This window comes from Trichosurus vulpecula, chromosome 2, assembly GCF_011100635.1.
Source record: "Trichosurus vulpecula isolate mTriVul1 chromosome 2, mTriVul1.pri, whole genome shotgun sequence".
NCBI classification, from domain to species: domain Eukaryota; kingdom Metazoa; phylum Chordata; class Mammalia; order Diprotodontia; family Phalangeridae; genus Trichosurus; species Trichosurus vulpecula.
The window spans coordinates 47,478,561-47,491,040 of record NC_050574.1 but is presented as its reverse complement, the minus strand read 5'-3'; the positions used below and the strand labels follow the sequence as shown (position 1 = coordinate 47,491,040).

At 46.5% G+C, this 12,480-nt stretch overlaps 2 protein-coding genes across 2 annotated transcripts in view; both read right to left on the bottom strand.

The window, feature by feature from the left end:
* The window catches only part of LOC118836419 (kazrin-like), an 11,113-nt gene extending 4,725 nt beyond the window's left edge, over positions 1–6,388 (bottom strand). The window contains exons 1-2 of the mRNA XM_036743723.1: positions 6,313–6,388; positions 2,806–2,899 (exon numbers count right to left, since the gene is read on the bottom strand). Coding sequence (XP_036599618.1) covers positions 2,806–2,899; positions 6,313–6,388 — 170 coding nt within the window. The remainder of the gene's footprint in view (positions 1–2,805; positions 2,900–6,312) is intronic.
* A 1,958-nt stretch (positions 6,389–8,346) lies between these two features.
* KAZN (kazrin, periplakin interacting protein) overlaps positions 8,347–12,480 on the bottom strand; it is a 148,222-nt gene continuing 144,088 nt past the window's right edge. The window contains exon 8 of the mRNA XM_036745319.1: positions 8,347–10,899. Within this exon, the coding sequence (XP_036601214.1) occupies positions 10,732–10,899 (168 nt within the window). The 3' untranslated portion in view covers positions 8,347–10,731. The remainder of the gene's footprint in view (positions 10,900–12,480) is intronic.

Below are 12,480 nucleotides of genomic sequence, written 5' to 3'. Positions count from 1 at the left end.
TGCAGGGTGGAAGGCTGCCCAGGTATCTAGCTTGGAGATGGTGTTGCTTTTCAGCTAGAGATTGGACTAGATAGCCTCAGAAGTCCCTTCTAACTAATGCTGGGATCCTCAGGTCCATCAGTCTCATTCCAAGTTTCCTGGGTGGGGCTGGTCCAGGACAAAAGCCCTGAATTGGGTGGGAACAATGAAGGAGGACAATAGGAAATTACCAGCCTTGGAAGCTAGATTCCAGTTTCTGTCTGGAAGCAGAAAACAAGAACTGCCTTCCTCCTTACCTACCTAAGATGTTCCCTCAAAACAAAAAAACTCAGTTTACTGGTGGGCTGGAGCCAGTTTTCAATGAGCTCTGTGGTCGAGGTTACATGACCACTGAGAAACAGTATGGCTTGGTGGAAAGGGCTCACTGAATTTGGTGTCAGAGGATCTGGGTTTGAATCCTAGCTCAGCCACTCGCCACCTCTGTGACTAAGGCCACATCACTTCCCTCTGCCTCTGAGGTCCTTGCCCAGTTCTAATTCTGTAATTCTATGATCTGGGTGCTCCAACTCAAGAAGGGCATGCAATGTTTGCACTACCGTGCAACCACTGAATGTCCCTGACATCCCCCCCTGAGGCTTAGAGTCCCTGCAGTCAGTGCCCTCTGGGTGTAGACATTGCTGTCTTCAGCCTATGTGGAGCAGTGTGGTACAAAAAGCAATGTACCCAGAATGCACATGGCCTTGAGCATGTCTCTGTTCTTGGCTGAGCCTGTTTTTCCCCCTCTATATCGAGGGGATTAAACTATGAGGCTTCTGCCCCTGCCAACCTTGACTTTCCATGTTCTAAGGCCCTTCCCAGCTCTGACATTCTGTGTTCTAAGAGTCCCCCCAGGTCTGATATTCTGGGTTCTAAGGCCCTTCCCATCTCTGACATTCTGTGTTCTAAGGGCCCTCCAAGCTCTGATATTGTGTGTTCTAAGAGTCTTCCCAGATTTGATATTCTGGGTTTTATAGCCCTTCCCACTTCTGACATCTGTGTTTTGAGAGTCCTCCTAGCTCTGATACTTTATGTTCTAAGGGCCTCTCAGCCCTGACATTCTGTGTTCTAAGGCCAGCTCTGACATTCTATGTTTTAAAGGGCCTTCCAGCTCTGACATTTTATATTCTATGGTTCCTTCTGGCTCTCAAATTTTCTGTTCTAAAATCTCTACCAGTTCTCACCTACTCTATTCCAAATACTTTTCTAGCTCAATAAATTATATTAATCTACCTAAATCACAAATGGAGGTAGGGTCTTATCCTCTGCCTGAAGATCTCTGGGGTGGACCATCCTACCCAGACCTTGCCGTGGCCCATTCCAGTATCTCCCCACTCTCATTATTTTGTCCTCTGACTTTACCATTTTCTTCAAAGCATCTCTGAGTTCTGAGGGACCTCAGAACCAACCAGCCCAACCCACACTTGGACAAGAATCTTCTCGGCATCCTACTCAACAACTGGAGTGGCAATCCAGCCTTTGGCTCTGGCGAGAGGGAGCCATGATCTCCTAAGGCCATCTCCCTCTACTTTTGGAGAACTTTCATGGTTTGGATGTACTTCTGTCTCCTGAACCTAAAACTGCCTCTTTTCAACTTTCAGCCATACCTACTTGTTCTGACTTCTGGGGCCAAGTAGATCAAAGCTAATCCCTCTTCCATGGGATGACGTTGAGGACAGCTATCACTTCCCCCAGCGTTCACTTCTCCAGGCTTCCACTTTCTTCAACTGAGGCACTTCCAGTGTGATCTTGGGCAAGACAGCTAATAGCTCTGTGCATCATTTTCAGCATCTATAAAGATGGGGCTAGATCACATGGCTCTTTAAATTGAGAATACAGCAGGAGCTTGGGGCCCCTCACCATTCTGATTGCTCTGCAGTCTATCAATACTCTTCCTCAAAATGTGGAACCAAGAATTAAACACAGGGCTCTGGATGTGGTCTGAACACAGGGCAGACCACCCCCAAGGTCCTGGACACCAGGCTGTTGAATGCCATCTGTTCTTTCTGTCCTAATTGGTTTCATTTCCCCACCTAAAATACTTTTGATCCCTCTGTTCTCCCTCTATCCCCTATCTGAGGACACTGTTCTCCTGTCTCTTCGCAAAGTCTCTTGGTTCTAGGCTTGGTACCTTAGCACTGTCTTTTCCCTATCACCTATTTTATTTCTACACTGGTATGCTCCTGGCACCTTGGAGTGGAGGATAGTCCTGGCTGATAAACCTTAGACAGGTCACTTAACATGTCTGTGCTCTAGGCAAGGGAAGGTGCCAACCTACATTGATAGATCAAATTCCTTCTATCAATGAAGTCAAAGTTCCAGTCCCCAGCTCCTCTTCTATGCTCTCAGCAGCAGGGGCTTCCTTTGGACACCATTCTTTATTTTTCCTCATGTTTACACACCACCTTCTAAGTGCCAGGCACTGTACCAAGGGCTTTTACAAATATTATCCCATTTGATCCTGACAACATCCCTGAGAGGCAAACTATTATCATCATCTTCATTTTAGAGTTAAGGAAATGAGGCTGAAAGATTCATCAAGGGTCACACAGGTAGCAAGTGTTGGAGGTGGGATTTGAACTCAGGCTTTCCCGACTCTAGGCTCAGTGCTCTATCCACTGTGCCACCCAGCTTGCTCTAAAGTTCTAGGGAATAAAAAGGCCCTTGTCATCTTCTTGGCTCCTAAGGAGGAGAGTATTGATGACCTAGACGGGGGTGGAGGTGGTGGTCCCATTTCCTTGACTGTTCCCAGAGTGAGGGCAGGTGCTGGGCAATTGGACCAGGCCACACCTTCCTGCACCCTCTTGGCTGCTCAGGCAGCCAGAAGTCACCCAGGGAGCTGAGGAGCCTGGAACGAACCTGTTGGCTCCCTGGACATAGACGTCTGACGGGTAAGATGCAGGAGATGTCTGATAGGGAAAGCAAATTTCCTGGTGGAATGTCGAACATCCTTCAGTGTGTAGGCAGGTTGGGAGCTTCCTGGCCCAGCTGGCACTGGGCTTTTTGTGTCCTGACTTCTCTTCAGCTGAGCGAGTCGACAGCACGGATCGGAGTAAGGGGCTTGTGGGCCTCCCTATAGAGTCCTATAGGGATTCCTTCTGCTGGCTTAGAATTGTGGCATTTCAGAGCTGGAAGGAACCCCAGAGATCGTCTCACCCCACTCCTCTCACTAGATAGGACAAGGCTTTTCAAACTTTTTCCACTGGAGACCCCTTCAATGCTTCTTAAACTGTGGATCATGACCCCCCCCCTCCCCATATGGGGTTGCCACCCACAGTTTAAGAAGCACTGAAGGAGAGACTGAGGTCAAGAGGGTAGGAGTTGATTCCTCAAGTAGGTCTGGCTTCAAACCTTGCCCTGAGTTCAAATCCTGCCTAAAACACTAGCTGAATGACCTCCAATAAATCACTAAACTAGCCTCAGTTTCCCTAACTGTAAAATGTGGATAATAGCAGCACTTACCTCACAGTACTGTTGTGAGGATTAACTGAGCGAACAGAGCGAGATCCAGGGAGGCTCTTATGGAAGAGCAGGTCCAACTTGGACCCAAGTCCTGCTTCCTCTCCACTGTCCCAAATGACCTTTTTATGGAATCTACTGAGATAACAGTTATAAAACGCTTTGCCACATCAAAGCGCTACAGGAATGTCAATTATTCTTAGGGTTATTTCTGCTTGAGGTCACAGAGCTCATTAGTGGCAGAGATGGGCCCCTGGGTTTCAGGAGAGCCATTTATTTTGGGTAGCTCTTTGGGATCCCTCAAAGGTATGTCCGGCCTCAGCTGCCCCTGAGGTGCATGGCCTAATGCCAGCTGTGCCAGGAAGCCCCCAAACTGCCTACACTTTGGAGGGTTTTCAGCCTTCGTTCTCCAAGGAAGCTTTCTCCTCTCCCAGCCCCAAAGAACTCTGATAAAGGACAAGGTGTCTCTCCCCCATCAGCCATCTCCTGCTGTGCACAGATGGTGTGGGCTGGACCTTCTCTGAGCCATTGCAATTCAGTCACTGTTCTTTGACAGAGGGCTTGTGGGACTCCAGGACACCCTGGCTAGCCTGCCAGGGCACCCTCTGTGACCCCAGGGCAGCCTAATTGCTTCCTTCTCAATAAAGTGGTCTCAGTCTGAATTTAAATGGGCCCTGAAGCCTGCACAGCTGCCTTCTCTGCTCCTAATTGGAGGCTGGCATCTCCTGGGACTGGGGGAGCTTGGATATGAAGAGAAACTTCCATGTTTCTAGCATCAGAGGGCTGGGATCCCAGACTGGGTGGGGGGCCTAAGGTCTGGGAAGAGATAGCTGGCTCAGCCTGTAGGGTATTGATAAACAGGAAGCTAAAGTTCTGCTCCACAGCCTCCCACTTTTTTTAGTGGCATGATGGTCTAAGATCTGTCTTCCCTACCCCTAACAGGGACCTCTTCCTAGTGGGGTTATTTTCTCTAAAGGCCAGCCAGGAAAAGAGACTGAGGATTCTTAGATTCCCTGGCTTTCCTTAAACTAACTAGACATCTAGGAGTCAAGGTGCCAGATATTCTAGATAGCCCAGAGAAAAGGAATACAAGGCCTCTAGTTACCTTTTTTTTACTCCGTATGTATCCTTTTGAAAACAATTTTTTTTGGCAAGGTAATCAAGGTTAAGTGACTTGCCCAGAGTCACACAGCTAATAAGGGTCAAGTGCTGAGGCTGTATTTGAACTCAGGTCCTCCTGACTCTAGGGCCCTCGCTCCCTCCACTGCACCACCTAGCTGCCCCACTCTTTATGTATCTTGTATTATTTACTGCATTATTATTATTATTTATTGTATTAATGTTATATTATTTATTGCATTTATATTTCATATATTTATTATTTTATTTATACGTTGTCTCCTCCATTAGACTGTCATCTCCCTGAGGGCAGGGACTGTTTTTTCCTTTCTTGGCATTCCTAGCACTTAGCACAGTGTCTGACACATAATAAGGGAGTTATAAGTACTTGACTGAATGAATACAGTGGAAGCCTGTTAGACTTTGTTGTGGCTGAGGCTTGATGGAGGAGTGGACAGAGCTCTGAGTCTGGAGTCCCATGAGCAGCATTTAAATCCTGGCCGTGTGACTAAACTATTAGAGTGAAATGCCTTCCCTTCTCTGGGCCTCAGTTTCCTCCTCTGAAAAATGAAGGAGTTGGCCCAGATGGCCTCTGAGGTCCCTTCCAGCTCCAGAACTATGACCCAAGTTATGGGCTTTCCTTGGGGTTGGAAGACTGGCCCCCAGATCACTAATAATGATGATGATAACTCATAGTCAAGGTTTACAAAGCACTTTTCCTCACTCCCAACAGCCCTCTGGGGGAGTCAGTGTCAGCGTGACTTCTCATTTTACAGATGAGGAAGCTTAGGCCCAGAGAGAAGTAACTTGTCCAAGGTCTCCCGGTTAGTATCAGAAGAATTCAGACCCGTGCATGACTCAAGATCCAGAGATGGCAAAACTGGGTTTGAAATCCGGGTCTCCCGCCTCCACTCTACTCTAAATAAAGGCGACTTCATGCCCAAGCGAGAAGCTGCTTTCAAAATGGAATCGCCTGTGTTCCATCAAGGCAATCTCTCTTGCGCTGGGAGAGGCAGGTTTTTTTTTAAACCTCTCCAATCAAATTTTTCCATTTCTCCTCCCTTCCCCCACCTTGGCTTCGTCTCTCAGGGGTCTGTTTCTCCAGCCTTTCTTTCCTTCAGATTACTGCAGTAAGAGCTCACTGGTGGCAGAGGCTGGAGAGCCACGGGTGACTCAGAGATCACAGACCGCAGATTTAGAACAAGAAAGGACCTTCAGAGGTCACTGAGTCTGACCCCCCTCATTTCACATATGGGGAAATGGAAGTCCAAGGAGGTGAAGTGATTTGAAGTAATTGTTCCAGGGCTAGTAGGTAGGTAAGACGGCAGGTGGCACAGTGGATAGAACGCCGGGACCTGGAGTTCAAATACATCTTCAGAGATACACTAGCTATGTGACTCTGGGTAAGTCACTTAACCACCTGCCTGCCTCAGTTTCCTCCTCTGTAAAATGGGGATAGTAACAGCACCAACCTCCCAGGATCAAATGAAATGAAATTTGTAAAGTCCTTTGCAAACTTTCAAGTGCTAGTTCCTACAACTATTGATGTTTTTATGTGTCTGAGGCAGGATCTGAATTCAGGTCTTCCTGACAATCCAATGTTCTAATATTGCCTCAGCTCTCCCGGGGGAGTTGAGGCATCCCAGGGCCGAGGGCTCTCAAGATATGATTGTGACGTGTCCAACACAGCAGGAGGAATGCAGACCTATGGACGGTCACCGCTCAATCGTCTGGAGCCCCCGCGTCCTGGGATGTGGCTAGATGGGCTACTCAGGTGGCCTAAGAGACCCCACATATTCGTAGATTCAAAGGTATCTACAGAACACCTAGTCAGAAGGGGGAACTGAGGCACAGAGAGGTTGAAAAGACCCATCCGAGCACAAACACCCTTTTCATTGTGACGATTCCAACCCTCTCCACCCCCACCTCCAACCAGATGGATTGAGGCTAGGCTATGGGGTGGAATGGGTGGATTCCTCTTGCTTGGGAATTTGGTATCTTTCTGGTATTAGGAAGACATAATCTATTCCCTACTCTTGGGTGGGTGGGAGGGAGGGGTTGCTCATTTACTGCCCCCTCCCCCATATTGTACACTTAGCATTAGGAAGACCTGGGTTCAAATTCTGTCTCAGACATGTATTACCTGGGTGATCCTGGACTTTATCTCTGTAAGCCTTAGTTTCCCCATCTTTAAAGCGCAGATAATAACAACAGGGCTGTTGTGAGGGCCGCAAGACAAAATGTACATAAGGCACTTTAAAATACTTAAAGCTTTTTAATAAATTATATATATATATGCACATATCAGATTATCATTATTAGTACTGTTATCTGGTTAATGACACCTTCCTAGATTTAGGGCTGGAAGGGGCATTGGAGGCCAATGCTTCCTTGTGATCCAGCAGAAAAAGCACTAGGTTCTGGATTGAGAGGATGGGGGTTCAAATCCTCCCTTGGCCACTTACTACCTAGGCAATCTTAGGAAGAGTTCGTAATTTCCCTGATTTTCCTTCTCCATATAATAAGACTCCCCTGCTATGGGGGACAGGCTAGTTCTTTTCTTTAAAAGGCTTTTAAACTGCCTTCAAGACTCATTTGGCTCAGGGCACTAAGACTTAGGTGAGAGATGCAGCTTCTCAAGTTACCTGGGTACGGAAAAGCTCCACGGAAGTGCCTGACATGCACTGGGAAGATCACTTGATCCTTGGTTGAACAGGCTTTCCTTGTTATAGCCAGGTAAATCCTCTATTGCTGATGGATACACATTATAATCTTATAATCTAGAAGCTAAGCTCACAGAATGGCTTGGTCAGCTTTGGCCAATTACAGCCTTGCGGGTCCCTTCCAAAATCTATCATCCAAATTTTACAGATGAGGAAACTGAGGTAAAGGAGTGAAGTGACTTGTCCTAGGTTCATGCATTATTAAGTGGCCGGAGACAGGATTAGAATCCTGGGCCCCTGACTTAAAATCCAGTGATCTTTTCTCTTGTGTTGGGCTTCCTTGAGGCAGAGTGGTATGATAGGAAGAGAGCCAGACCGAGTGTCAAGAAAAGCCTGGGTTTGAATGCCCTCCTCCAAGGCTTCTGGGAGCAGCCCATGGGCACCACAACGGGATGGTTATGCCATACCCCAATTCCTGTGGAACTTCCCTAAATGTGTGAGCCCCATACGGACTTCACGAGGATATGAAACTCTTAAACAAGGGTGGCTCCAGGCTTATGAGCACCAGAATTTGACAGCCTTGATGTTCCCAACTGTTTGGGGTTGGAAAGACAAAATCGTCTAGGTCCAACTCTCTCATTTTACAGATGGGGAATATGAAATTAAGAGACTTGCCCAAGGTCACACAGCTTGTAAGTGTTAGACCTTGCATTCAAACTTAGCCCCTGAGACTCTGGAGTCAGGGCTCTTCCCACTAGACCACAAGCATTGTTTGGTCAAGCTAGTCTGGCAGAAATTAGTGTGCTCTTTCTTTCCCTCTTTTTTGGGGGGGGTGGGGTAGGGTGGTATCTGCTCTGAGCCTCTGCGTGGATTAGTCTGGAAGGCTTCTACCTGGATGACCATTGAGCAAATAGCTCGGGAGGGGTGCTCCCTTCCCAATGGGGTCACGTTCAGCCCAGCTTTCCCAGACCTAGCCCTGGAATTCCAAGGTTCAGACTACGTTGTGTAGGGAGAGAGGAGGAACACCCTGAGCTGGCAGACTCCCCACCCTGGAGGAAAATCGAAACAATCAAATGACATAGAATTCAATCATATTTTAAAATAAGCTTTATTTAGATTTTTTTTATATTTTTATATTTGCATCCATGCCTTCAAGAAACCTTTCCCACAGGAAAGGTTATTATTATCTAATGTTACCCATAACTCATATGCTATTTGTCATACTTCTCTTAAATAAATCATCCTCTTAGTAACTTTTAGAATTATTAAAAAAAAAAACTGAAATGAACAGGAACTACTAACTCATTACCAGGAGAGGCTGTTTTGTTTTCTCTATTAAAGAAAAAAAAAATAATGGGGAAAGGAAATGAAAAGAAATTCATGGGGAATAAAATGTTTTCTAGACTATTCCTCCTTAGTGCCAGATGCTGGTAAGGGCAGTTTCCTCCCAGACCTGGGCCAGATCCCTTTGCTAAAGCAGGGCAAGTCTGAAGTCCCTATCCGAAGACCCCTTGGGGCTTCCCACCCTTCCCTTTCCCCAAACTGCTCATCCCATCCAAAAGAAATCCAGAAACTAGCTTGTCATGCCAAGGTTTGCTTTGATCTATAGTTTGAAGATAAAATATCCCTTTTCAAAGAGGGCGCACTGAGGAGTTATTAAAGCAAACAGGCTTCCTAAAACTTAGTACACGGTTGACTTTAGAGAGCTTTAAATGGTATGGTCAGCGGGAAGCATGGTGTACAGTCATCTGCAGTATACACCTGACTCTGAGTTGTATTAGTAGAGAGGATGAAGGGGGGCCCGGGTGGGGAAATCACAGTTAAAAATAAAATTGGCCATCTGTTTTGAGACCTCAGGCAGGCTGCAATCGGCCCGCCATCATCAACGCACACAGCCCTTTAGCTTATGAAACATGATCAAGGGGATGGGTGGGTGGGAGGGGGTGTGGACAATGTCTCCAAGAAGCTCTGAGAGAGGCCACTCAGAGACAGCTCTTCCTACCTGGGTTGCTAAGCCTCACCTGTTGCAGTGTGGGATGGATGACAAGACAGAAAGAGGCCCAGGGAGTTTTGCTGAAGTGCCACGGGACTAAAAGACAGACATTTGGTATGGAATGGATCCCCCACGCTGGAGAAATATGCCTGGCACAACATTCCCTTGGGATGGGTGCCGTGACTCCCTTGGAGACACTCTGTCCTCCACTCTTAAAGGGCTGATGGACAGACTAAAAAGGAGCAGAGGAAAGATGTGGTCATGGAGAGAAACTTGAGGTCCCCTCAGGGGCCGACCCTGACAATACAGATGTCTGCTTGGTTCTCAGACTGGTAGCCAGCTCTATCTACCCCACCCCTTTTGCTCACGATTTTTCACCTGTGGCCAGGCCACCCCTGTGATCAGCATTCTATGCCCTGGATGAATTTATACAGACAGACCAGACTGAGGCTATGTATGGGTCTAGCCTGGGGGAGGAGAGAATGTTGATGAGACAGAGATGGGAGGAACAGAAAAATACCGGATAAAATACAAAAGGCTGAAATCACATGTTCCCTGGGCTCCGGCCGTCTTAAACGCTATCTCTATTTGGCAGCAGCGTGATATAGAACATACAGGCAATAGAAACACACCCACCTCCCTCCCACCCCTTGGAAAAATAGAAGTTCCAATATTTATGCAATAATTTAGATAGAATAAGTTTTCTGCTTTTGTGCAAATAAATTAAATGAAACAATTTTTTTTCCTTCTTAAAGAAAAAAAATTTAAAAACTGGTAGGCCATTAAAAAGAGCCTATTTTTTTTTTTTAATCTCCTATGAACCCAGCCAAGAAGACAACCACTTGTCTGGGCTCATTAGTCTTTGTGGACAACAAACCCTGCCAGGATGGGGTTGGTATTTTTGTTGTTAATGTGATTGAGGCACTGAGTGCCCTGTGCACTCTCAGGACCCCACTCCCCCCCAACGCTCACACTGGGGGTGGGTGGGGGGAAACAGACCAGATACAGAACGCATCATGAGGCTGGGCTCCAGCAAGAGCGGTTTGGACAAGAGACGTTTACAAGCACAAGGTGCACACGGATTTTCCATTATTTACAAATACACAGCAGTCCTTCAAGTTTCATAAAAGAAGGGGTGCAAAAAAGGGGAAAAAAACAGAAAAACCCCCAAATGAACAACAAAACGAAACAAAAAATAAAGCCCCAAACATTGAAAAAAAAAAAAAGAAACCAACGACAACAAAAAGAAATCAGAAAACAACACACCTGCATCGCTCCAACGACAACGAACAGTTAACATATTCACACATAGTTTGTAATATATACATCAGTTACAGAGGTGGCGGCGGAGGGGAGGAAGGGGCTCACGCTTCTTGTTTTTCTTGATGTTAGACACATCCCCACGCACACGGACGGACGCACCTGGCGCACATACACGCACGCGAACACACACATACACGGGCAGCAGTCGGAGGCGGGCTATCACCAATCCGCGTCCTCCTCAATGTAATAATCAGGGGCAGTACCATCAAAAAGGCCTGGATCGAGGGATTTCCGCTGCTTCCCTCTGGCAAAGACCCGGGAGATGGAGCCAAATCCCATCTTCTCTTTTTTCTTTTTCCTTTTTTGGTCTTCAAGATCCTCTAGCGACTAAAAAAGTCAAGGGAAAGGCAGCAGGGGAAGGAGAGAAGAAGGAAAAGACGGTTAGATGTGACAAAGCGGCTTACTGGAGCAGATGGTAGCTAACAGCGTTGCCTTACCTCTGAAGGAAACCTAATATTGTATGGGACTTTAAAACAGTGATTCCAGGCCCTGAAATCATGGTGATAGTTGTTATACCTCTGCCACAATGCATAGAATGCTGGGCTTGGAATTAGGAAGACTCATCTTCATGAGTTCAAATCTGGCCTCAGGCCCTGGTTAGCTGTAGGACATTGGGCAAGTCACTTCACCCTGCTGGCCTCAGTTTCCTCATCTGTCAGATGAACTGAAGAAGGAAATGGCAAACCACTCCAGCATCTTTGTCAAGAAAACCCCAAATGGGGTCACAAAGGGTTGGACACAATTGAAATGACTGAACAAAAATATTATATCTTCTCACATTTCTATAGTGCTATACAATTTACCAAAGAAAATGCCTTCTCCATCATAACCTTGAGAGTAGGTAAATGTGTATTGTGATTTACTTTTTACAAAAACAAGACTTAGAAGGGGGTGTGATTTGCCTAGTAAGTGCCAGGGGCAAGATTCAAAACCAGGTCTTTATAAAGTGCCAGTGGACCTTAGATATCACTAAGTCCAAAGCCCTCGTTCCCCAGATGTCTGAAAACTAAGGCCCACAGAAGTGACACCCAAGGTTATGTGATCATTGAGCGGCATAATCCCAGCTGTATATCAAGTTTCCACATCATTAATGAACTGACACAGTGAAGAAGGACACAAAAAACCACCAACTACCAAGAGAAGATCAACCCAAAGGGAAGAATGTCATCTCTATGTTTGGTTGTAAGGGAAAGCAAAGGGAAATAGGTCTAAAAGCCTAGATGATCTCTGAGGCTCCTTCTAGCTCTATGGACCCTAATGGAATGATGACTTTGATTCAGTTTTTTTCAGGCTTTTCAAAAACTTTCTGAATCACCCAAGTGAGGCAGACTTGGATATACACGGGTGGTTTTGACTTGTATAGAAGCCCTTGGTGGCAGAGGTGGAAAAGACCTCAGGGGCCATCTGGTCCAGCAAGCGCCTGAACAGGAATAAGGACCAGCTATCGTCAACAAATAGTCATCCAGCTTTCACTCAAAGACCTCCAGTGGTGGGGAGCCCACTCCTTCTTGAGGAAGACCGTTCCACAGATTTTTAGAGTCAGGAAATCCCAAGATCCTAGATCCACAGCAGGAAGGGACCTTAGGGGCCATCTAGTCCAACCCTCCCGTTTTACAGATGAGGAAACTGAGGCCCAGACAGGTTAAGTATCCGTTGCTTAATGCGAGTACCCTCCCTATTGATCATCTCCAATTTAACCTGTATATGGCTTATATGCACATAGTTATTTGCATGTTGTCTCCAGATTGCAAGCTCATTAAGAGCAGGGACTATTTTTTTTCACCTTTCTTTGTATCTTTAGCACTAAGCACAGAACCTGGCACACAGCAGGTGCTTCATAAATGCTTGCTGACTAAGTGACCTGCCTGAGATCACCAGGTAACACCTGGCAGGGCTGAAATCCAAAGC